The sequence below is a fragment of the Nestor notabilis genome, unplaced genomic scaffold (assembly GCF_000696875.1).
Source record: "Nestor notabilis isolate BGI_N333 unplaced genomic scaffold, ASM69687v1 scaffold5096, whole genome shotgun sequence".
Classification (NCBI taxonomy): Eukaryota; Metazoa; Chordata; class Aves; order Psittaciformes; family Psittacidae; genus Nestor; species Nestor notabilis.
The window spans coordinates 8,882-26,447 of NW_009931423.1; the positions used below are offsets into that span (position 1 = coordinate 8,882).

Sequence of the window (17,566 nt, forward strand, 5' to 3'; positions counted from 1 at the left end):
CAGCAGTGCGTTGTGCTCGGACAAGCCGCGGCTCAAGCGTCCCGGGGAGAAGGTGGGCAGGACAGGTTGGAAAGTGGTGAAGTGCACGGGCGAGGAGTTAGCGGTCTTGTAAGTGATGCTGGGGCGTGGGGTGAGTGGAGTCTGTGGGAGCTGCCTCCGACCCCGGCATGGGGTACTAGCACCAGATGTCGACAGCAAGGGGCTCCCATTAACTGAACCACTGCCCTACATAAAAATTGGAACAAAGCAAAGCAGAAAATAAAAAAGGGAAACACCGGACAAACACAAAAGCAGGCAGGTATAGAACAGAAGGAGAAGCAACAGAAGGGAGAGACGAGTCACAAGAGGAAAGAAAAGCAAAAGAAAAAAGAGAGAGTTTAGACAAGCACAGTCAGGGGGAGGAGGTTCTCGATAAGTAATTCAACACAAGATGTAAAGAGCTGGAGAACTCTGAGAGAGGTAAGTAGGAACAGAAATGATCAGAGCATCGGTAGGACGCAAACTGGCACATGGTTCCAACAGAAGGGGACACTGTCCAGAGGGAAGGCACCCACACCACACACGGGCTCGACATGCGCCTTACCTGAACTAGGCTGGAGCAGCTCAAAACCTAGGGATTTATTGTGGTTTGCAAACACAGTGTTGCAAAACAGCACTTTTGACTTCTGGGTGGATTTTTGCAGGATTTCCACCACTAATGCTGACGTTGGGGGTCATTTCTGTGGTTAAAATTGGGTTATGTGGCAGGACGGTTTGGGGACAGAGTGTTTTTTGGTAGGCTTGGGAATGAAATGCATTTCAATTAAATAGGCATTTTCTGAAACAACAACAAAATGCCTTTTGGATGGGCTTTAACTAACAAGTTCCTTAAACAAAAATCAAAGAATCATCATGGAATCACAGACTGGTTTGGGTTGGAAGAGACTTTAAAGCTCCTCCAGTTCTAAACCCCTGCCATGGGCAGGGATAATAAAATGTGTTTAACTTCTCCTCTTTAATATTACACATTTGATTTTTGAGTGGTAGAAGATTCTGGCAGCTTCCTGAGTTATTAACAGGGAAATGTGGGAGTGAAATAAGCTACACTAAGTTAAGAAATGCCATGACTGGAGAGGAACAGGCCCTTGTTTTGGCATTTCTGTTTCCATTCTCCCAGGGTAGTACATGAAAAGCCCTGTGAGCACATCTGAAAAACCCCTCAGCATTTCATGACCTAACATTTTGAGATCAGACCTTTAATTTTTAAAGAGCAGCTTTTCCTTGCTGTAACAATATCAGGTTGCTGGTTGTTGGGCTGTCAATCAATGCTTGTTATGCTCTGCCTGGTTTTGCCACCACGGATTTCAGGCTGATCCCAGCAGTGCTGGAGGCTTCCAGCCCAGCAGCTGCATGGAGAAGCTATTTGAGCTGCTGGTGCCATGAGTCATAAAATCACAGCCTCACAGACTGGTTTGTGTTGGAAGGGACCTTAAAGCTCCTCCAGTTCCAATCCCTGCCACGGGCAGGGACACCTTCCACTAGAGCAGGTTGCTCCAAGCCCCTGTGTCCAGCCTGACCTTGAACACTGCCAAGGGTGGTGCAGCCACAGCTTCTCTGGGCACCCTGTGCCAGCACCTCAGCACCCTCACAAGGAAGAACTTCCTTATATCTAACCTGAACTTTCCCTGTTTGTCGTGCCATGTCTATCAGAAGAAAAAGTGATACCCACGTGATGTGAGGGTACAGAGCAGTGTGGGTGTCACTCACTGTAGCTCTGCCGTCCGCAAGCATCACAGACTGATGCAGCAATTAGTGCTCATGCAGCCGGACCAATGACTCCTGTCTTTCTCAGCCTGGAAATCAAGTCTTTGCCTTTTCCTTCTTTCATTTCCACCCTCTCCCTTGTCTGGCTTCCCCACATTTCAGCCTTACTCTCTGCTATAGACAAGTATTCCAATCACAGGCACTTGCTACCTGGCCAAGCTGCCTCCCACCACCTGCATCCCATGGTGATTGAGATGATGGTGACCACGACCCAGTGACCTGCAAAGTTCCAACACCCAGGGGAAGATGCTCAGCTTTTTCCAAAGGGCTGAGGCTGAGCTCCTGAAAATTGCAATTCTTATGTGGAAAAAAAAAAAAGCAGAACTAAGTTGTCTAAAAATCTGTTCTTTTTCTTTTTTTGAAAAGTTTTCAAACTTATTTTATCCAGCACCAATTGGTCCTGATTCTAAAACATATGGTGAGGTCTTTTTTCAAAATGTCCAGTAAGATCCTTCTTGCTAAAACATTTTGAAATTCCAAGTAGTTTCATCTCATTTTTAAAAATGCTTTTCCCAGATTCATCTTAAAATGGGATTTCTATTAAATAATTTACCTGTATTGAAAAGTGAAATAACTCATAGAAGATAATATTTCTATATGTCAAACTCAAGCATTGTGAGTTGACTTCAAAATGATGAAAAGTTCATGGCTTGGTTTTCTTTTCTTCTTCTTCTGCATTGAAAAAACCTCTGAAGAACTTCTTTTTGAACCTGCCCTGATTTTTGGCTTGGCTGTAGCTGGAATGGAACCACCTTGTTGTCAGGGTGAAGCTCAAGCCAGCTTTGTCCAGGGTCCTGGGGACATGCTGGGTTAGAGCTCCTGGGAAAAGCTGCTTCTACCAAGGAGAGGGACAGACTAACAAAGAAAATACTCAAAGGATTTACATGCACCTTGTTATTGAGCCAAAATAACACAGGAAATGGACTGACAGAGCTTCTTGCAGAGTCTTTATTAAGACAAAAGGTGTTCAGCTCACTGGGACTGAAATGACCTGCTGGCTTGGCTGGTATTTCTTTCCAGAACAAGCAGGGATCTATCAGCAGCTCCACTCAATACAGGTAACGTGGGTGGATAAAATGCATGGACCCCAAACCCACAGGTTTTCTCCTCCCTGCCTTACTAAACCCTCATGTGGGATAACGCAGACTTCAATGGAACAGGTTTATAAAAGGCAGCTGATGCTCTAATGTTGAACGTCTATGAACTATGGAAAGGCTTCAGTTATTTAATGAAGACATATGTGATGTTTAAAGTCCTGAGCATGCAAGAAAGGAGAGGCATCATGCTGCAAATCAGTAGCATCTTCCTGCCTCTCAAAGCAGGGGGAAAAATGAAGAAATGGAAATAAGAAAACTCATGTGAAAAACAACCAGATGAAGGCCAGCTGGGGAGTGCAGCAACCAGAAATGGAAAAGACCCACCCTGGGTGCATCAGAACCAGTCCTGGATAAAAGTTGCACTTGATGATCTTAAAGGTCTTTTCCAATTTAGTAGATCCTATGATTCTATCAGACCTTACCCTGATGTCCCATCTCCTCCTGGGTGAGAATGACTGAGCAAAGCATATCCCATTCCCCATGTCTCCAGAGCTGCATGGCAGCAGCCCCTAAGCACTCACTACAGCACAGAGCACAAAATGTGGCTTGGAAGCTGCTAAGGACCTTGCAGAGAGAGAGAAAGGCATGGTACAGGGTAAGGAGACAAAAAGCTGCTTTGTTTTGCAGCTAATGGGACACTATGAAGCCCTGTCATTTAAACCATAGAATGGTTTGTGTTGGAAAGGAGCTTAAACTCACCCAGCTCCAACCCCCTGCCACGGACAGGGACACCTTCCACTAGAGCAGGTTGCTTCAACTCCTGTCCAACCTGGCCTTGAACACTGCCAGGGATGGGGCAGCCACAGCTTCTCTGGGTGAATTCTTCCCCTGGGCTCTAACTCTGATGAACACAGGATTTCCTCCTGTACCCCAGGCATGTTGCTCCAGGGCTGACAGCATCACCCAGCTCCTCCCAAGATACCCAGACTGTCATGCACCAGCTGCTAATGTAGAAAGATTTTGGAGAGTGGCCAAAGCCTCCCTCCAAGCACAGGCACTGTGTGTTACCCTGAGATGTTTGTAGGGAGCCCCCTTCCACCCAGGTCCTGCCTTCTCCTACATTCCTCCTCTCCCTTACTGTGATTTCTCCTCCTAAATGTATGTGACACGAGCTTAAAAAGGCCATTCCCCTCAATTTTCAGGAAGTGAACCTGTTCCACAATACAGCTCTGAAGCCCATGCAACAGCAGTTGGAAAATGCTCCTAATATGAGCAAACCCTGCTGAAATCACAGCTCTGGTTGTCTGGAGTCCCTATACTGCAGTACATTGGCTTGGCCAACGATTTCTTCGGCAGCCATCAAATGTTTGTGCAAGGGCAGCAGTAGATGCTGGATTAGCGCTGGCAGAGGAACATTCAGCTCAGTTGCCCATGTCCCATAGCACACTATTTGTCTCAGATACACTTTCTCCACCAGCATCAAGAACTGCCAGTTCTCAGGTCTCCCAGGCTTTGCTGAAACCATGAGCAAGGGTGTCCTTGGCAGTGAGATCTCTGCACAATGTCTTGAGTCACTCACTCTGTAAATGGCTTCTGAAGAGCCATCAAGTGATATTTCCATGCCTATTTTGGATGTGAAGGACCAAGCAAGACCTCAATGGCTTTATCTGCTGCTGCCAGACTTTCCTTCCCCATTCTGCCTCCTATGTTTTAAGCAAAACGTGGAAATTCACATACGTCCCTGGAAGACCTTAGAGCTCTTTTCCCACCCTTCATCTCCTCACCTGTCTGTGTGGACCTTGCTCTGGCCCTCCATTGGGCGAGGCGGGCCTGCTCTGATCAGCAGACTTGGGCTGAGAACGATCCCGGCTGCCATAGCGGTCACAGGAGTAGAAGCGCTGCTTTTCGGAGGAGGAGGAAGAGTGCTGCTTCCTCTCTTGGGACCGGCCACGTTCCTGCTTCTTGTCCTTGGAAGAAGACTCCCCAGAGTGGGCCACTGAAAGGACATTGGTTGGGGGTCACCAACATGGGAGGTGGGGCAGACAGAACCCCAAATCACTTTAGATGACTGGTGTGCCTCCTGGAGGGAGGAGGACAAGGGAGAAATCCTGGTTTGCAAAGCACTCACCAGCTTGTCCATCGGCCAGCTGATGGGGGGACCTGTCCAAGGACTTCTGCTTCTTCTCTTTCCGTCGGTGGCAGCGGTGGTGGTGGTGGTGATGCACTTGCTCCGTTGGCATGCGCTCCAAGGAGTACTCGTAGAGGTGCATGGGGTGAGGACGCTGCGGGGTCAGCGTGGAGACAGAGCGCTTCATGGGGCTTGTGTCCGGGATGGGCTGCAAGGCAGACAGAGGGATATGGAACAGGGTGAGGGCAGGAGCTGCAACGCGCTCAGCGGCTTGGTTCCCACCATGGCGGGGGTTATACGGTAAGAGAAAGGGGAAGGGAGGGGAGGGAGAAAAATGGTTAATTGCATATAACTGGGATGGGCAGGAGGACTTGTGCTACATTTGAGGAGCAAATAGGATCTCCATTTGCTGAAAGGGGCTTTACTTTTAGCAGAGTGCCAACCCACAGGGTGCAGAGCAATATGCAGCACTTCACATCAAGCACAGCATCATGGGAGGCAGTGGTGGACCAGCAGGGGCATAGGGCAGCACAGTAGCCAAGCATCTCACAAAGAGAATTCTCCAAGACTAGTTTCACCCAAAGCTGCTTCAGGGCCTCTGGTCATCCCAAAGCAACTCCAAAGAGAAAAGCAGGAAAGCATTGCTGGGCATCAAACGGAGGGAGCAAGCTCAGGAATAATGGGCAAGATACAGGCCAAGCCACTGAAGAATTACTTCTATCTTCCTGTAATTGAGAACATCTCCCATCAAACATTTAAACCTCTCTTGTCCCACCATCACTCCTTGTGGCCCATGTAGCTAGAACAAGTGGGATAGCATGTATTTCCTGAAATTCTAACAGGATATCTCCGAAAATGACTACTTGGGTTGACCCTGAGCATAGTAACACAGCTTCCCCATCGGCATTGCTGGACCCTGTCCCTCTACCAGTGGCAGCTCCAGACACTGCTCCCTTCCCTTTAGGTTCAAACCTTTACAAAGATGCTCTGCAGAAACCAAGGCAAGTGGGTTGCAGGACAACTATTCTCAGTGTCTTTTCCTTCCCTACTATCTAATCACCAAGTGTGAAGCTCAGAAAAGGAGGACAATTCCCATGTGTCCTTCTCTTTCACTCTGCTGGCCTCTGTGGTGGAAACAAGGCTTCACCCATCCTCTAGAGCCTTCCCTGGGTCTATCCCTGCATCAGAGCTGTGTGGCAGGGGAAGGACCTCAGAGCACAGTGGTCCTGCCTGATGGGGAAGGAGCTCAGAACATCCTCCAGTCCCTCAGCCCTTCCTATTGTTTGAATTCACAACACAATACGTGCCTTCAACAACCATTCTTGCAGAACATTTACTCTGTTCGCTGTAACCTTTCCAAAGAGCCCTGTATTATTTTTACTGTCTATGTTATTTTGTTTGCTTATCCCAAAACTCAGATCCCTGCTGTCCCGTGATATTTACACAATGCAAAGCTGGTAGTTTCACAGCTCTGCTCCTTATTTTGAGTGGAAAGAACTGTTGCAGAGGGATTATATTGCGTGTAAAGGTGCAGTCAGAGCTGAAATTTTGTTTGGTGCTCTCTCCCGTACTAGAAGTTGCCCAAATGTTGGTGCTTCCCACCAAAAGGTGCAGTGCCTTAGAGATGGGAAGTTCTTCAGGCACTGCTGGGGTAGGGGAACACTGTTGTGCTGCCCTCATCTCGTCCTGTGGCCCTTGCTGTGTGGGCAAGAAGTTACACTGAAGAGCCTCATGTTTGTCCTCCTTACTTGCTGTTGAGCATGAAGATGGAGGAAGGCAGAGGCGGCTGTAAACTGGATAGTCTGATGTGCAAAAAAGTGACAAGTGAGAATGCTTTCCACCAAAAACACTTATCTGGATTTCTGAAATCCATTGGGGGTTGGACTAGATGACCTTGGAAGGTCCCTTCCAACCCAAACTATTCTATGATCCTATATACGATCTGCCAGGAAGAAAATAACAGACATTTCCCACTAAAAAGACACCCAAATTGATAAGAAATTAACATTTTCTTTGGACCTGATTCTGTGCTTATTCCAGGGACAGAAGTCCCCCCTGCCACTAATGGGGAGTGGCAAAGCAACGAATACCCTTTCCACAGCTCCTGACAATGCTCTTGCTGCGTTAACAGGGCTCCCCACAAGTTTCAGAAGACTACATCATAACCCTCCAGATTGTCACTCATTGCTTCTTCATTACCAACCCCACTGTTTTCACTTCCTAAATTCCTGTACAACAAAGCAGACAGAAACAAATCAACAAGCAAAACAAACAAATTCCCTTTTACAGCGTGCAGCGTGCAACTGTGGATCGAGGGAACAGCAGCAAAGGGAGAAGAGAGAGCGGTTGAGTCGCTGCAACATTGGGCTCCAAATGAGAAGGGGGGAAAAAGTAAAGGGTTAAGGAAGGTTCGTTATTTCTTAACAGGAATCGAATAGGATACAACTTAGTGCAAACTACATACTGCTAGGTAACTCCCCGGTGACCGTGCTTTGCTCCTCTGCAAACAATTCGGACAAGATGAGAGACATTATTTGAAGCAGCCCCACAGTACAGCCAGTGTCAGACATCACGGGAGATGTGCAGCAGACATGATGACAACAAGGGAGGGGAGGTGGTCAGGAGGAGGACAGCAAAGAGGTGAGGTTGAAAGCATAGGAAGGTTTGGGGTTAAAAAGTGGAACATAAAAAGACAGAGGAGTAACAGGCAAACAGAAAGGGAGACATCCAGAAACAGAAAGCATTGTAAATAAGAGTTAGAAAAAAGTCAAGATTTGGGGAAGGGAGCAGAAGCAGCATGTGAGAAGGGAAGGTGGAGGGCATGGAGGGGGAAGACACACACAGAAAGTACATCAGTTATTCAGCTGAAGCTACAGCTACCGAAATATTGTATTATTAAATGAGGTTAGATCTGCCCAGATATTAAAGGCCTGATTCATAAGGAGATTAGACAGCTTTCACGTGGGGCAGCTGGGGAACACCTGCCATGCTCCCATGGGAGATGCTCACCTCTGCAAATGTCTGAGTGCAGTGGAGAGGAGTTCCACAAGGGAAGACTGGTGCTGCTGGCATTGCTGCTGCCAATCTCATTGCCTTGGAAGGGAAGATGCAACTTATGGTCTAGAATAAAGGACAACTTTGTTCTGGGAAGTTGGGAAGGGAGGTACAAGTTTGTTTTGGGGTCTGTTTCTTTTGTTAAGCATGTTGAGTGTTGCTCCTGATAAGGCAGAGTCCCAGCTCTCGTACAAGTCAAAGCTGCTGGCTGATGAAGTGTAGCTTATGCCAGCCTGAGCACATCAGCAGAAAGATGACATCCATTGGAACCATTGCTGGGTATGCAATACACAGGCTTTTAGTTTTATCTATCTTTCGCATTCTGCTTCCCATATAGAGCAGTGGAAACAGCCCACAACCATGGGCTGCTCACCCTTGACTGTATGAATCAGGTCCTTTGAACGAGTGACGCACGGCTATGAGTGGTGAAATGTTCTGATGCACAGGAGGCAGGGCTGTGGCTGACAAGCATCTGGGACAACAAGCTAGCAATAAACATGTGAAATGGCCAGAAATGATCTGTGAAAACCATGACATCCTATGCACTAAGTAGCCTTCACAAGGTGCTGTAAAAGTCAACTCTGGTGATGAGATTTCTCTACAAGAAGTTAAACAAGGGAAATCCTCAACATTTTCTTGATCAGTCACAATACATGTTGATAAATACTGTAGGAAGATAAAAACCAGGGAGGATGCTTAGTGTCTCAGTGCAGCTTTTGAGGCGCAGGCTCCCTGGTGTTGTTTGTACCTACTACATCCATCAAAGAGGTGAACATGCACATCTCCAGCTTGCTTTATGGCTATGCCTTTACTGTTAGGATAGACGGCATGCAACAGTCAATGGAAAACACACCTTCCAGGAATACAGGCTGGCAAACAGTATTGTCCCCAGTCAATCAGAATAGACACACTTGGGTAGGCAGTCCTCAATTAGCTACCCAGACAGAGGGATTTCTCTGAGTCACTTTTTGCTACAACCAGGGATGAGTAAAGCTGGGGACAGTGCTGTGTCTACACATGAATCCCTGCCATCCAGTCACAAAGGCTGGTTACCTGTCTTCAGGTTCAGCACACATCTTTCAAAACAAGTATTGTCAAGCAACTTCCAAGGACACAGAAAGCAGAGAGAAGATACTGAGCTCCTGCCCCGCTCCTGGTCTCCCACTGCTGGTGGATCTGCCTTGCTCACCTGAGTTTCAGCGGCAAGGCGCGGCATGGAAGCTGCCCGCCCCTGACTCTCCAGGCCTGGTTGGTGCTCTCCATTGGCAAGTGTGGGGCTGATTTCCCTCATTTCTACCACCTGATCAAAAATTAATGATTTCAGTTAGCAAGAACATGAACATCAGCTTTGAAGGCATCATCTGAGCAGGCTGCTTCTAAGCTTGATTTAATTGTGAAGAGATGCTGGTGTGGGAAAGAAAGTAAATTAAGAGCTATGGAGCGCCCACGTTACTCTGTATATTGTATCCAGGTTATCCTTATTTACAGTGCTCAGGTTACTATCTACAGTGATGTCTTCAATGAGGACAACAGTGGGCCAAGCTCTTCCACCAGCCATGGCAATGAGTCCCAACAACCCTTCATCTGAGTTTGTACACTGAGGACAATGGAACTGAGACAATGGGACAACTAGGAAGAGATAACCTTAAGAAATCTATCACAGCAGACACAATTCCATGCAAAGTATGTCTACATGTACAGCTATCAGACTGTACAAGCTACCAGATTTGGGTTTTCTCCAGTTCAAGCAAACTTGGGGTTTTAAAAGACACAGTAATACTTGTCTCAAGGGACAGACCTACTGTCTACTGCATGTTACCTTGCCCTCACCTAGTTTTTCTGAACATTTTCTAAGAATTCCTAAATATCTTTTCTAATATCTCCCACATCTCATCCTGTCTTCACACCTTCATCCTGTTTGCTCACCCGCTCAATGGGGATTTCTTCTGAGTGGCCTCGTTCAAAAGCTGGTGTCCTGGTTTCATAAAATACATCCTGGGTGCGTTGGGTCCCCCAAGAACTGGACTCTTTGATCCCACCCTCTGGGGCTGGCCTGTCAGAAGGAAAAGAGGAAAAAAGATTGACTCTTCTGCATAGAGAGTTTGCTGACCTTAATTGTGACGAGGGTAAAGCCCTCATATACCCTTGGAGGTTTCACTTGTGAATCCAGTTGCAGGATAAGCATGGCTGCTGGTGAAGCTATAAGGTCCCCTGGATTTTGACAGGGCCACTTCCTATACAGCCTGAAGATCCCAGGAGCAACAAGGAAATCAAACCAGACACCACATTTTTCTTCAGTTAACTAAGGAAAACAACTTCTGCAGCTTAAGTTCTGATGAAGAAGAATGAAGAATGTTGGAGTTCAGGCAAGTTATGTGTGCAAGGTTAGACATTGGTCAAACACATCTGTGGCCATGCTAAAACATATTCACTACAGTGATACAGGGGGCTCTGGGTTTCACTGTAGAGTCTGATGATGGTTTCTCCATCAGGGTTATTTAGGACATTTAAACTTCAGATATCTATCACTAAAAATCCATAGTGCTTGTGACCCAAGGAAAGTCACCTGAAAAAGAGAACGGATCAGGGTTCACTGTAACTGTTTGGTAAGATCTCTGTGGAGGTATTAGTTTGCCCAAAGATGAACCAGATTCTGTCCTGTTAAGTTTCAAGAAGCTCTTGCTGTTACCAAGTGCCATGAGCTTCAGGGATGACTTTGTTCCCAAGGATCTTTCAATTCCCAAGACCTCACTGCAGTGGTGGTTATTGGGTGAGGGTTTGTTTGGTTCTTTTACAATGCCCAAATCCCTGTAAACTCACACTTACCATATGGAAAGCTCTCCAACTAAGATTCAGAGGAGAGCATTAAGAAAACCCAACACTACCACCACACGGACAACTGCACCAGGTGTTTTGGCAGCCACCAGTGGGAAATTGTCCCAGCCATGGCATGAAGGGGCTGCTGGTCTTGGTGTCCCCACCTCCAGAGTGACTGAACCAGCAGTGGTTGGGGTGGCTGGATACAGCCAGTGTGCCCCTTCTCTGCCCTACAGCTTTGGTGGGGAGGTCTTGAGATACTCACAAGGCACCCCCATTGTTGAGTGAGGCTGAGCTCTTCTGGCGAAGGAAAGCCTTTGTGTTGTTGAATGCTGCAGGTTGGGTTTGCTCCAAAGTGGCTTTCAGGGGGTGGAAGAGTGACACCGGTCCAGGCTGCAAAGCACAAAGAGAGGTTGTCAGAAACAGAACTGTGTATGTAAAGGATGGGCTGTGGTGCTTTTCCTAGTTAATAAAAGGTCCACCTTGTCACCCGGAGAGATTGGCGCAGCAGAAAGTCCACCCCAACCTTCCCACAGCTGTAAGAGGTTCTGAAGGACATTTGCTGTCCACAGAACTGCACAAGGAATTGCTGCGATTCCTCTTCCCTCTAACAAAATGTTCTTCTGGTCACAGGAGCGCAATAGGGATTTTGTACACTGACATGACCAAAGGGGCTGTTCAATTTGTTGTGACACTAGCTATGCTGTAGCCTTCCATCTGTGAGACAGACAGGAAATCAGCAGGACTATCATCCTGAAATCCATAGGTATTTGTCATATCAGAAACCTCTGGGATTTTAATCCCAGGATGGTTGTGTGGAAATACTGTCAAGAAATTGTAAAAGTCTTTGAATCTCTTAGATCCGAAATGAATTTGAAGAATTCCCATTTTCATAAGTAACTTAAACATTTTATAGCCAATATAAACACAGCTATATTGGACTCTTTGATCCCACCCTCTGGGGCTGGCCTGTCAGAAGGAAAAGAGCAAAAATGGTTATATATGGGATTAATGAGTTTAAACTTAAACAGGGGAAGTTCAGATTAGCTAAAAGGAAGAAGTTGTTTCCTGTGAGGGTGCTGAGGCACTGGTGCAGGGTGCCCAGAGAAGCTGTGGCTGCCCCATCCCTGGCAGTGTTCAAGGCCTGATTGGACACAGGGGCTTGGAGCAACCTGCTCTAGTGGAAGGTGTCCCTGCCCGTGGCAGGGGGTTGGAACTGGATGGGCTTTAAGGTCTCTTCCAACCCAGACCACTCTGGGATTCTATGATCATCAGCTTTCGGTAACTCTTTGGCATCCCAAAGAACTCTTTTGGTGTTCCCCAGCTGTGTGCAGTTTGCGGTGCAGGCCACTTCTGAAAATCTAACTTAGACTGCCAGTTGTCACTTGACATTTTCTGGAAAAGACTTTTCCAGCCATACTAGAGAAGAGCCTGCTCAGGAGGGAGGACCAAGAAGGCCACCTTTTGGCTGAGTACCTGACACAGGCCTCCAGGCGGCTGGTGGACTTGGTCCCTGCTGTTCTTATTCTGCTTGTAGAAGTCGAATATCATCAGCGCTGCGTAGACCTTCCCCACAGTCATCTCATCAGCTGTCAGAGACAGCCAAATGCAGCAGAGACATCCAGGTGAGGAAAAAAGTAAGTCAAAAAGCATGAGAAATAACAACAAATGAGCATGATAGAGAAAGAAGAGGTGACATTAGAATAAGGAAGCAAAACACACAGAAACATGACGGAGAGAAAAAAGGCCAAGAAAAGGTTACAACCGACTTCTTCAGATCTTTGCCTGTTGCTGCCTTCCACATCTGAGGAGGATGGCCCCTATCTCCAGCTTTCTGGGGCAAAGGAGACTGTGTATTAAAAAACAGGCAGGAAAACTCTGTGCTATTGTAAGCATTGCAGCCAGAAGAATCACTAAATTAATACCAGATCCACAGCCAGCTTTTCATCAACAAAGCAGCCTTATTCCTATTTCTGTGAATTACAGTTGACTGGGGCATGATGAGAGTATTTCATCTTTCCAGATGTCTTTTTCCATCCTCACAGCTATGGGCTCCCAGCACTTCCCTGCACAGCAGTGGAGCACTTAATGTAGAGCAAAGAGTTGAAGCAGCAGATTTACAGGCATCAAGAGAGGAGGGGAGGAAAAGACATAAGCAGCCACTACCCACTGATTTACACCTTCTCAGCTGCCTTACTCTTCTTAATGAACAATGCCTTCATTGCTCTGCACTGTTACTCATTAATCAGGAATCCAGAACCCATGTCTGGGCTAATCAAGATAATGACAAAACTTCCTATTTTCTCAGCACATGTGCCCAGGACATCATCAAGTAACACAAAGGCCTTTAGCCTCAAAATACCTCACTTCTGGTTCCATAAGTTCTCAGCAAACTTGCATTTTCTTCTCCTGGTTTGCTAGAAATCGCTCTCCTGTCCTGCAAGGCACAGGCCGGAGGCAGACAAAGCTATGAAAAAGCTTTGGAAGAGGCCACATTGAAAAAAACCCCAAACTGAATAGTGCCAAGAAGGGAAAAATGCCCTGAGTACAGTAAAATCTACTGTAGCATAATGAAATGCATGCCTAGATGTGACCTCAGCTTCCCTACTCCTTTTGTGACCATGGCATGGAGGTGCAGGCTAGGAACCCTGTGGAGAGGATACCAAGAAGCTGAACTGCCCGTGGTTTCTTTGCTGCATCCTCTAACTGACTGTGCACCTAGATGGGGCCAGGGACAGAGCAGGCAAGGAGGGAGAAACCTACCCTGCACGGGATGGGTTGGGTGCTTGCTGATGGACCACTTACGTTTGTGAGGAGGCACCAGCAAATCCAGAGTCTTCTGGGACAGGTTGGGCCAAACCAGCGAGATTTCCTTCCTCAACTCTGCATCACACTGGTGCTGCTTAACACCCCCTGCAGAACAGGAGAGGAGGGAAAAACCTTGTCCTGCCAGCACATTCCACTGCACAGCAAGCATGGGAGAGGGCATTTCTTCCATTCCCATTTCTTGAGGACAGCAAGCCAGCACCAATGCAGCAGATGCTACAAAGGGAATCAATGACCTCCTCTGTGACAGAAGTGTGTGAACTCAGCAGGACCATCATTGCTTCAGCCTCCTGACCCTCTGCAGTTATTTGGAGCTTAAACTTAAGCCCAGACCTATTCTACCTAAGTGCTTATTTGGGCTGCTGAGTTGTGCCACCAGAAAGCAGCAGTACCTCCCAAGCGTGATGTAAAGGACCCGGTCTGAGGTGCTGGGCTATGAGCAATGTCATGGTTGATTATAAACACTCTCCGCACTGTCTCTTCCCAAAGATTTTTGGCCATGAGACATAAGCACCCTGTTCTGTATCAGCAGCATCAAACAGCAGCCACATCACGAGGCAAACCAGAAAGAGCAGAACGCGGTGGCATTATTCAAATCGCCAAAGTGAGCTCATAATACACAGTGGAAAGTGATTAAAATACATGTAAGCCAAGAGGCCAGCTCCCAGATGACAGTAGGCACAGCAGGCAATTAAGTGCTTTATCTGAATGACAGAGATTAGTTTTCTAAAAGAAAGGTAATGGGAGGAGGTTCTGGGTTTCCTGCTATATGGTGGTTTGTGCTCCCACACAGAAACTCATTAGGGAGAGTTTATTAAGGGCCTGTTAATCCCACTAAAGACTCAATTAATTGTAACACATGGAAACTATTGAAACAAAGCATAGAACAACAAACCAGGTCAAATGCTCCTAACCCACAGCAGATAGAAAACTGAGAAAGAATCCAGTGCTATCAGCTGAGCTCTCTTTGATTCCTTTCCAGTGTACAGCCAAGGAATGGGGTGGCGGAAGCCTTTTGGAGTTGAAAAAGGCTGTTTCAATTACCATTGCTGACAGGTAACTAGAAGCCTAAATTAACACACATTCACATCATCCTTATCCAGATGAAATATAACTGAAATAAGGTGCTGGCCCTTAGAATCCCAGGCACTCTAAGTGAATCCTTAGGAATGAGTGTCTGATACTTGGTGTCAGTCCCTAGGGGAGGCCCAGTGACTTCAAAATGTTGTCTTCTTCCAGCAGTGCCTGCCCAAAGCATCAAAGACAAAGTTTAAGCAACAAATGAGGGAGGTAACTAATACAGAGAGCTTGAATGGCTGACCTAAAATTGCTTAGGAAAAGCACAACATCCTAACCCTGCCCTGCCCTTTGCTTGTAAGAGCATTGTTACCTCCTGTTAGCTTTCAGATTAGGTATAGAATTGCTCTGGCCAGTTGTGCCTTGCTTCTGACTCCAGCCAGCCTGATTAAACAGCGTAACGACCCAGAGAAAAGGCCAATGTCTTTTATTACATTGTGATGTTTGGTTGGGAAGTCAAGTAAATGCCTGATTAAACACTTAAATAATAAAATCTTATCACAAGGCAGAATGTGCAGGGCATTTGGAGTCACTGCTTTGGTGCCAGCAGGCAGCAACTGGTAAGGAAGGGCTGGTTTTCCCTCATGCTGGAATAGTGAAGAATAGAGATGTGGAAAGTCTCATTTCTCATATACAGCAGTGAGAACATGCACAAGGCTTCTCCTCTGAGAGCCCTCAATGGGGATGGCCAAAGTTCTCCATGTCTCATCCATAGGGATGCTGTAAGCAGCCAGCCCAAAGGCAGAGCGATGGTCTGGACCCCTCTGTTGCCTGTCCATGAGGTTCCCTTGTCCTCGGGTGCTGGCAGATGGCAGCCAGGCAATAGGAAACAGGATTTCCACCCAGGGCAGACACCAAGCCAACAGGCACTTGGGGTTTGAGCCCACATGTGCTGTAGGACATCACCTCCCTCTCACCTGAGGCGAGCTTGATTTCCAGGGCAGTGCGGATCAGGGCCATCAGTGTGGATGTGAAGTGGACGGTTAAATCTTCAGGTGAGATCGGCATGTTCATCCGCACCAGGCGCTGCAGAGAGAGATATGGTGGCTGTGAGCCTGGGCCAGGATTCCTCCCCCCTCCACCCCTTCCCTCCCATGCTGCGAGCCCATAGAAATAGCCAGATTACAAATGTGTGTGTTAACCTTTTGTGCACTGAGTTAAATGCGTCTTCTCCATATAGATGTCAGCTCTCCTCTGAGCTGTAACGGTGGCTTTAGTGGTTGAACAGTTATTTGCCAGCATTTGTACTGCAGTCCTACAAATAGAGTTCTTCCAGAAGAAGCCTGTTTGATCCCATCCCATTTCACAGCCTGATGCCCTGCTCCTGGCAGTTTCCAACCATGTCTGCAGCCTCCAGACATGTGGCTGGTACCCATCTCCCCTGCCAAAGCAGCATGCTCAGGAGGTGTAAACCATGAAGCCACCTCCACCATCCTTTCCTGCACCAGTGACCTTCACCTGTATTCTGGTTCACAACAGGAGCAACAGGAACAAAGAGGACTTGGAATCCTTGAATAAGGCAAGGTGATGGATGATTTGCATCTACCACTCAGGGATGCAGCTCCATCCAGAAAGCGAGGTGACCAGGATGTGATAAAAGCACTTTCAATGGCAATGACAACAGGAGGCATGTGAGTGTTCCTACTGGAGCTGTGCAGTCTCTGGAGCAGCCTTGTGATGATGCACTTTGTACACAGCCTGAAGCACACTTGAAAACAAGGCTGATGAGCCCCGCTGTGTGGTTCAAATACTCCAGAGCAGTTTGGGACTGACTTTTAGAAGGTAAAGGTGTGCAATATCCTTTTTATTGGAGACACTTAGGTTCTGTCTCTTGTCTCTTTTCACTGTGGGCATCCTATGAGCTCTGGAGGTCTCCTTTCCTTCCAGTCAGTGAGCTACACAGTGCCATCCAGACCTTTCCCATAGGGGAAGAGCCAGGATTAGCATGAGCAGGACTATAATTTCCCTCAATTATGTTCATTCAGTCTGAACATGGAATAGAGCCTCAGGATCAGTATCTTCCAAGATCTCCAAACCTGATAGCAATTCCTTCCCCATCACCAGCCAGGACCACCTCTGACAGGGCAAATTCATCACTCTGGTAAGCAATGAAGTACCTGAGATTGCTTTGGGAAGCTGTGGCTCTCTTACACCACTGGTAGCAGAGCATGTAAATGGAGATGAGGAGAAGCACTCTCCAAGCCCTGCTGATAACCTTAACAACGCATTTAAAGGATTGATTTCTTCTCCTCCAGCAACCTCACGTTTTCTCAGCCTCTCAGCTTTCACAAGCTGCTTAGAAGCTTCCTGGGCCAGAGCCATATCAGACTAGCCCCTGTGTTTCCGCTCTCCGAGGGTATGTGCAACCTAAGGAAGTCACTGGGTGTTAATCTGCCTGAGCAGAGAGCCTTGCAACAGCCTGTAAACCCAACCGTTAGCTTGGCCTGGGCCCCTTGCTCGGGAGGGAATTTCATCCACATCTGAAAACTGCTTTAGGCTGTTTGATCCCTATCGCTGCACAGAAACCTTCTCTCTGTTTAACAGCAGCCCAACATGCTGCTAAAGAAATTCAAGCACAGTCAGCAGCAGGCTACAGACTTATTGAGGCAGGGAGTGCACAGGCGAGGCCAGATCCCCTTTTGGCTCTATACACTGTAATACTGTGCAGTGTCAGTGGCTGTGAATACTGTTTAGAGATGCAGCTTTGCTGGTTCAACTCTCCCTTCAGATGTGACTGCAGCAGCTCAGCCTTGTGCAACCCCTCTCACTCTCCTTATTGGCTGGGGAAGCTGGGTGGTAGGAGCACTGCTGCTGCTGGGCAGGT

At 47.3% G+C, this 17,566-nt stretch overlaps 1 protein-coding gene across 1 annotated transcript in view; it reads right to left on the reverse strand.

The window, feature by feature from the left end:
• Positions 1-17,566, reverse strand: part of LOC104406789 (voltage-dependent N-type calcium channel subunit alpha-1B-like) — a gene marked incomplete at its 5' end in the record, with an annotated part of 286,797 nt that overhangs the window by 286 nt on the left and 268,945 nt on the right. Inside the window, 10 exon segments of the mRNA XM_010015879.1 lie at positions 2-225; positions 4,625-4,836; positions 4,969-5,176; positions 7,433-7,468; positions 9,212-9,322; positions 9,949-10,075; positions 11,105-11,232; positions 12,316-12,428; positions 13,645-13,752; positions 15,660-15,768. Coding sequence (XP_010014181.1) covers positions 2-225; positions 4,625-4,836; positions 4,969-5,176; positions 7,433-7,468; positions 9,212-9,322; positions 9,949-10,075; positions 11,105-11,232; positions 12,316-12,428; positions 13,645-13,752; positions 15,660-15,768 — 1,376 coding nt within the window.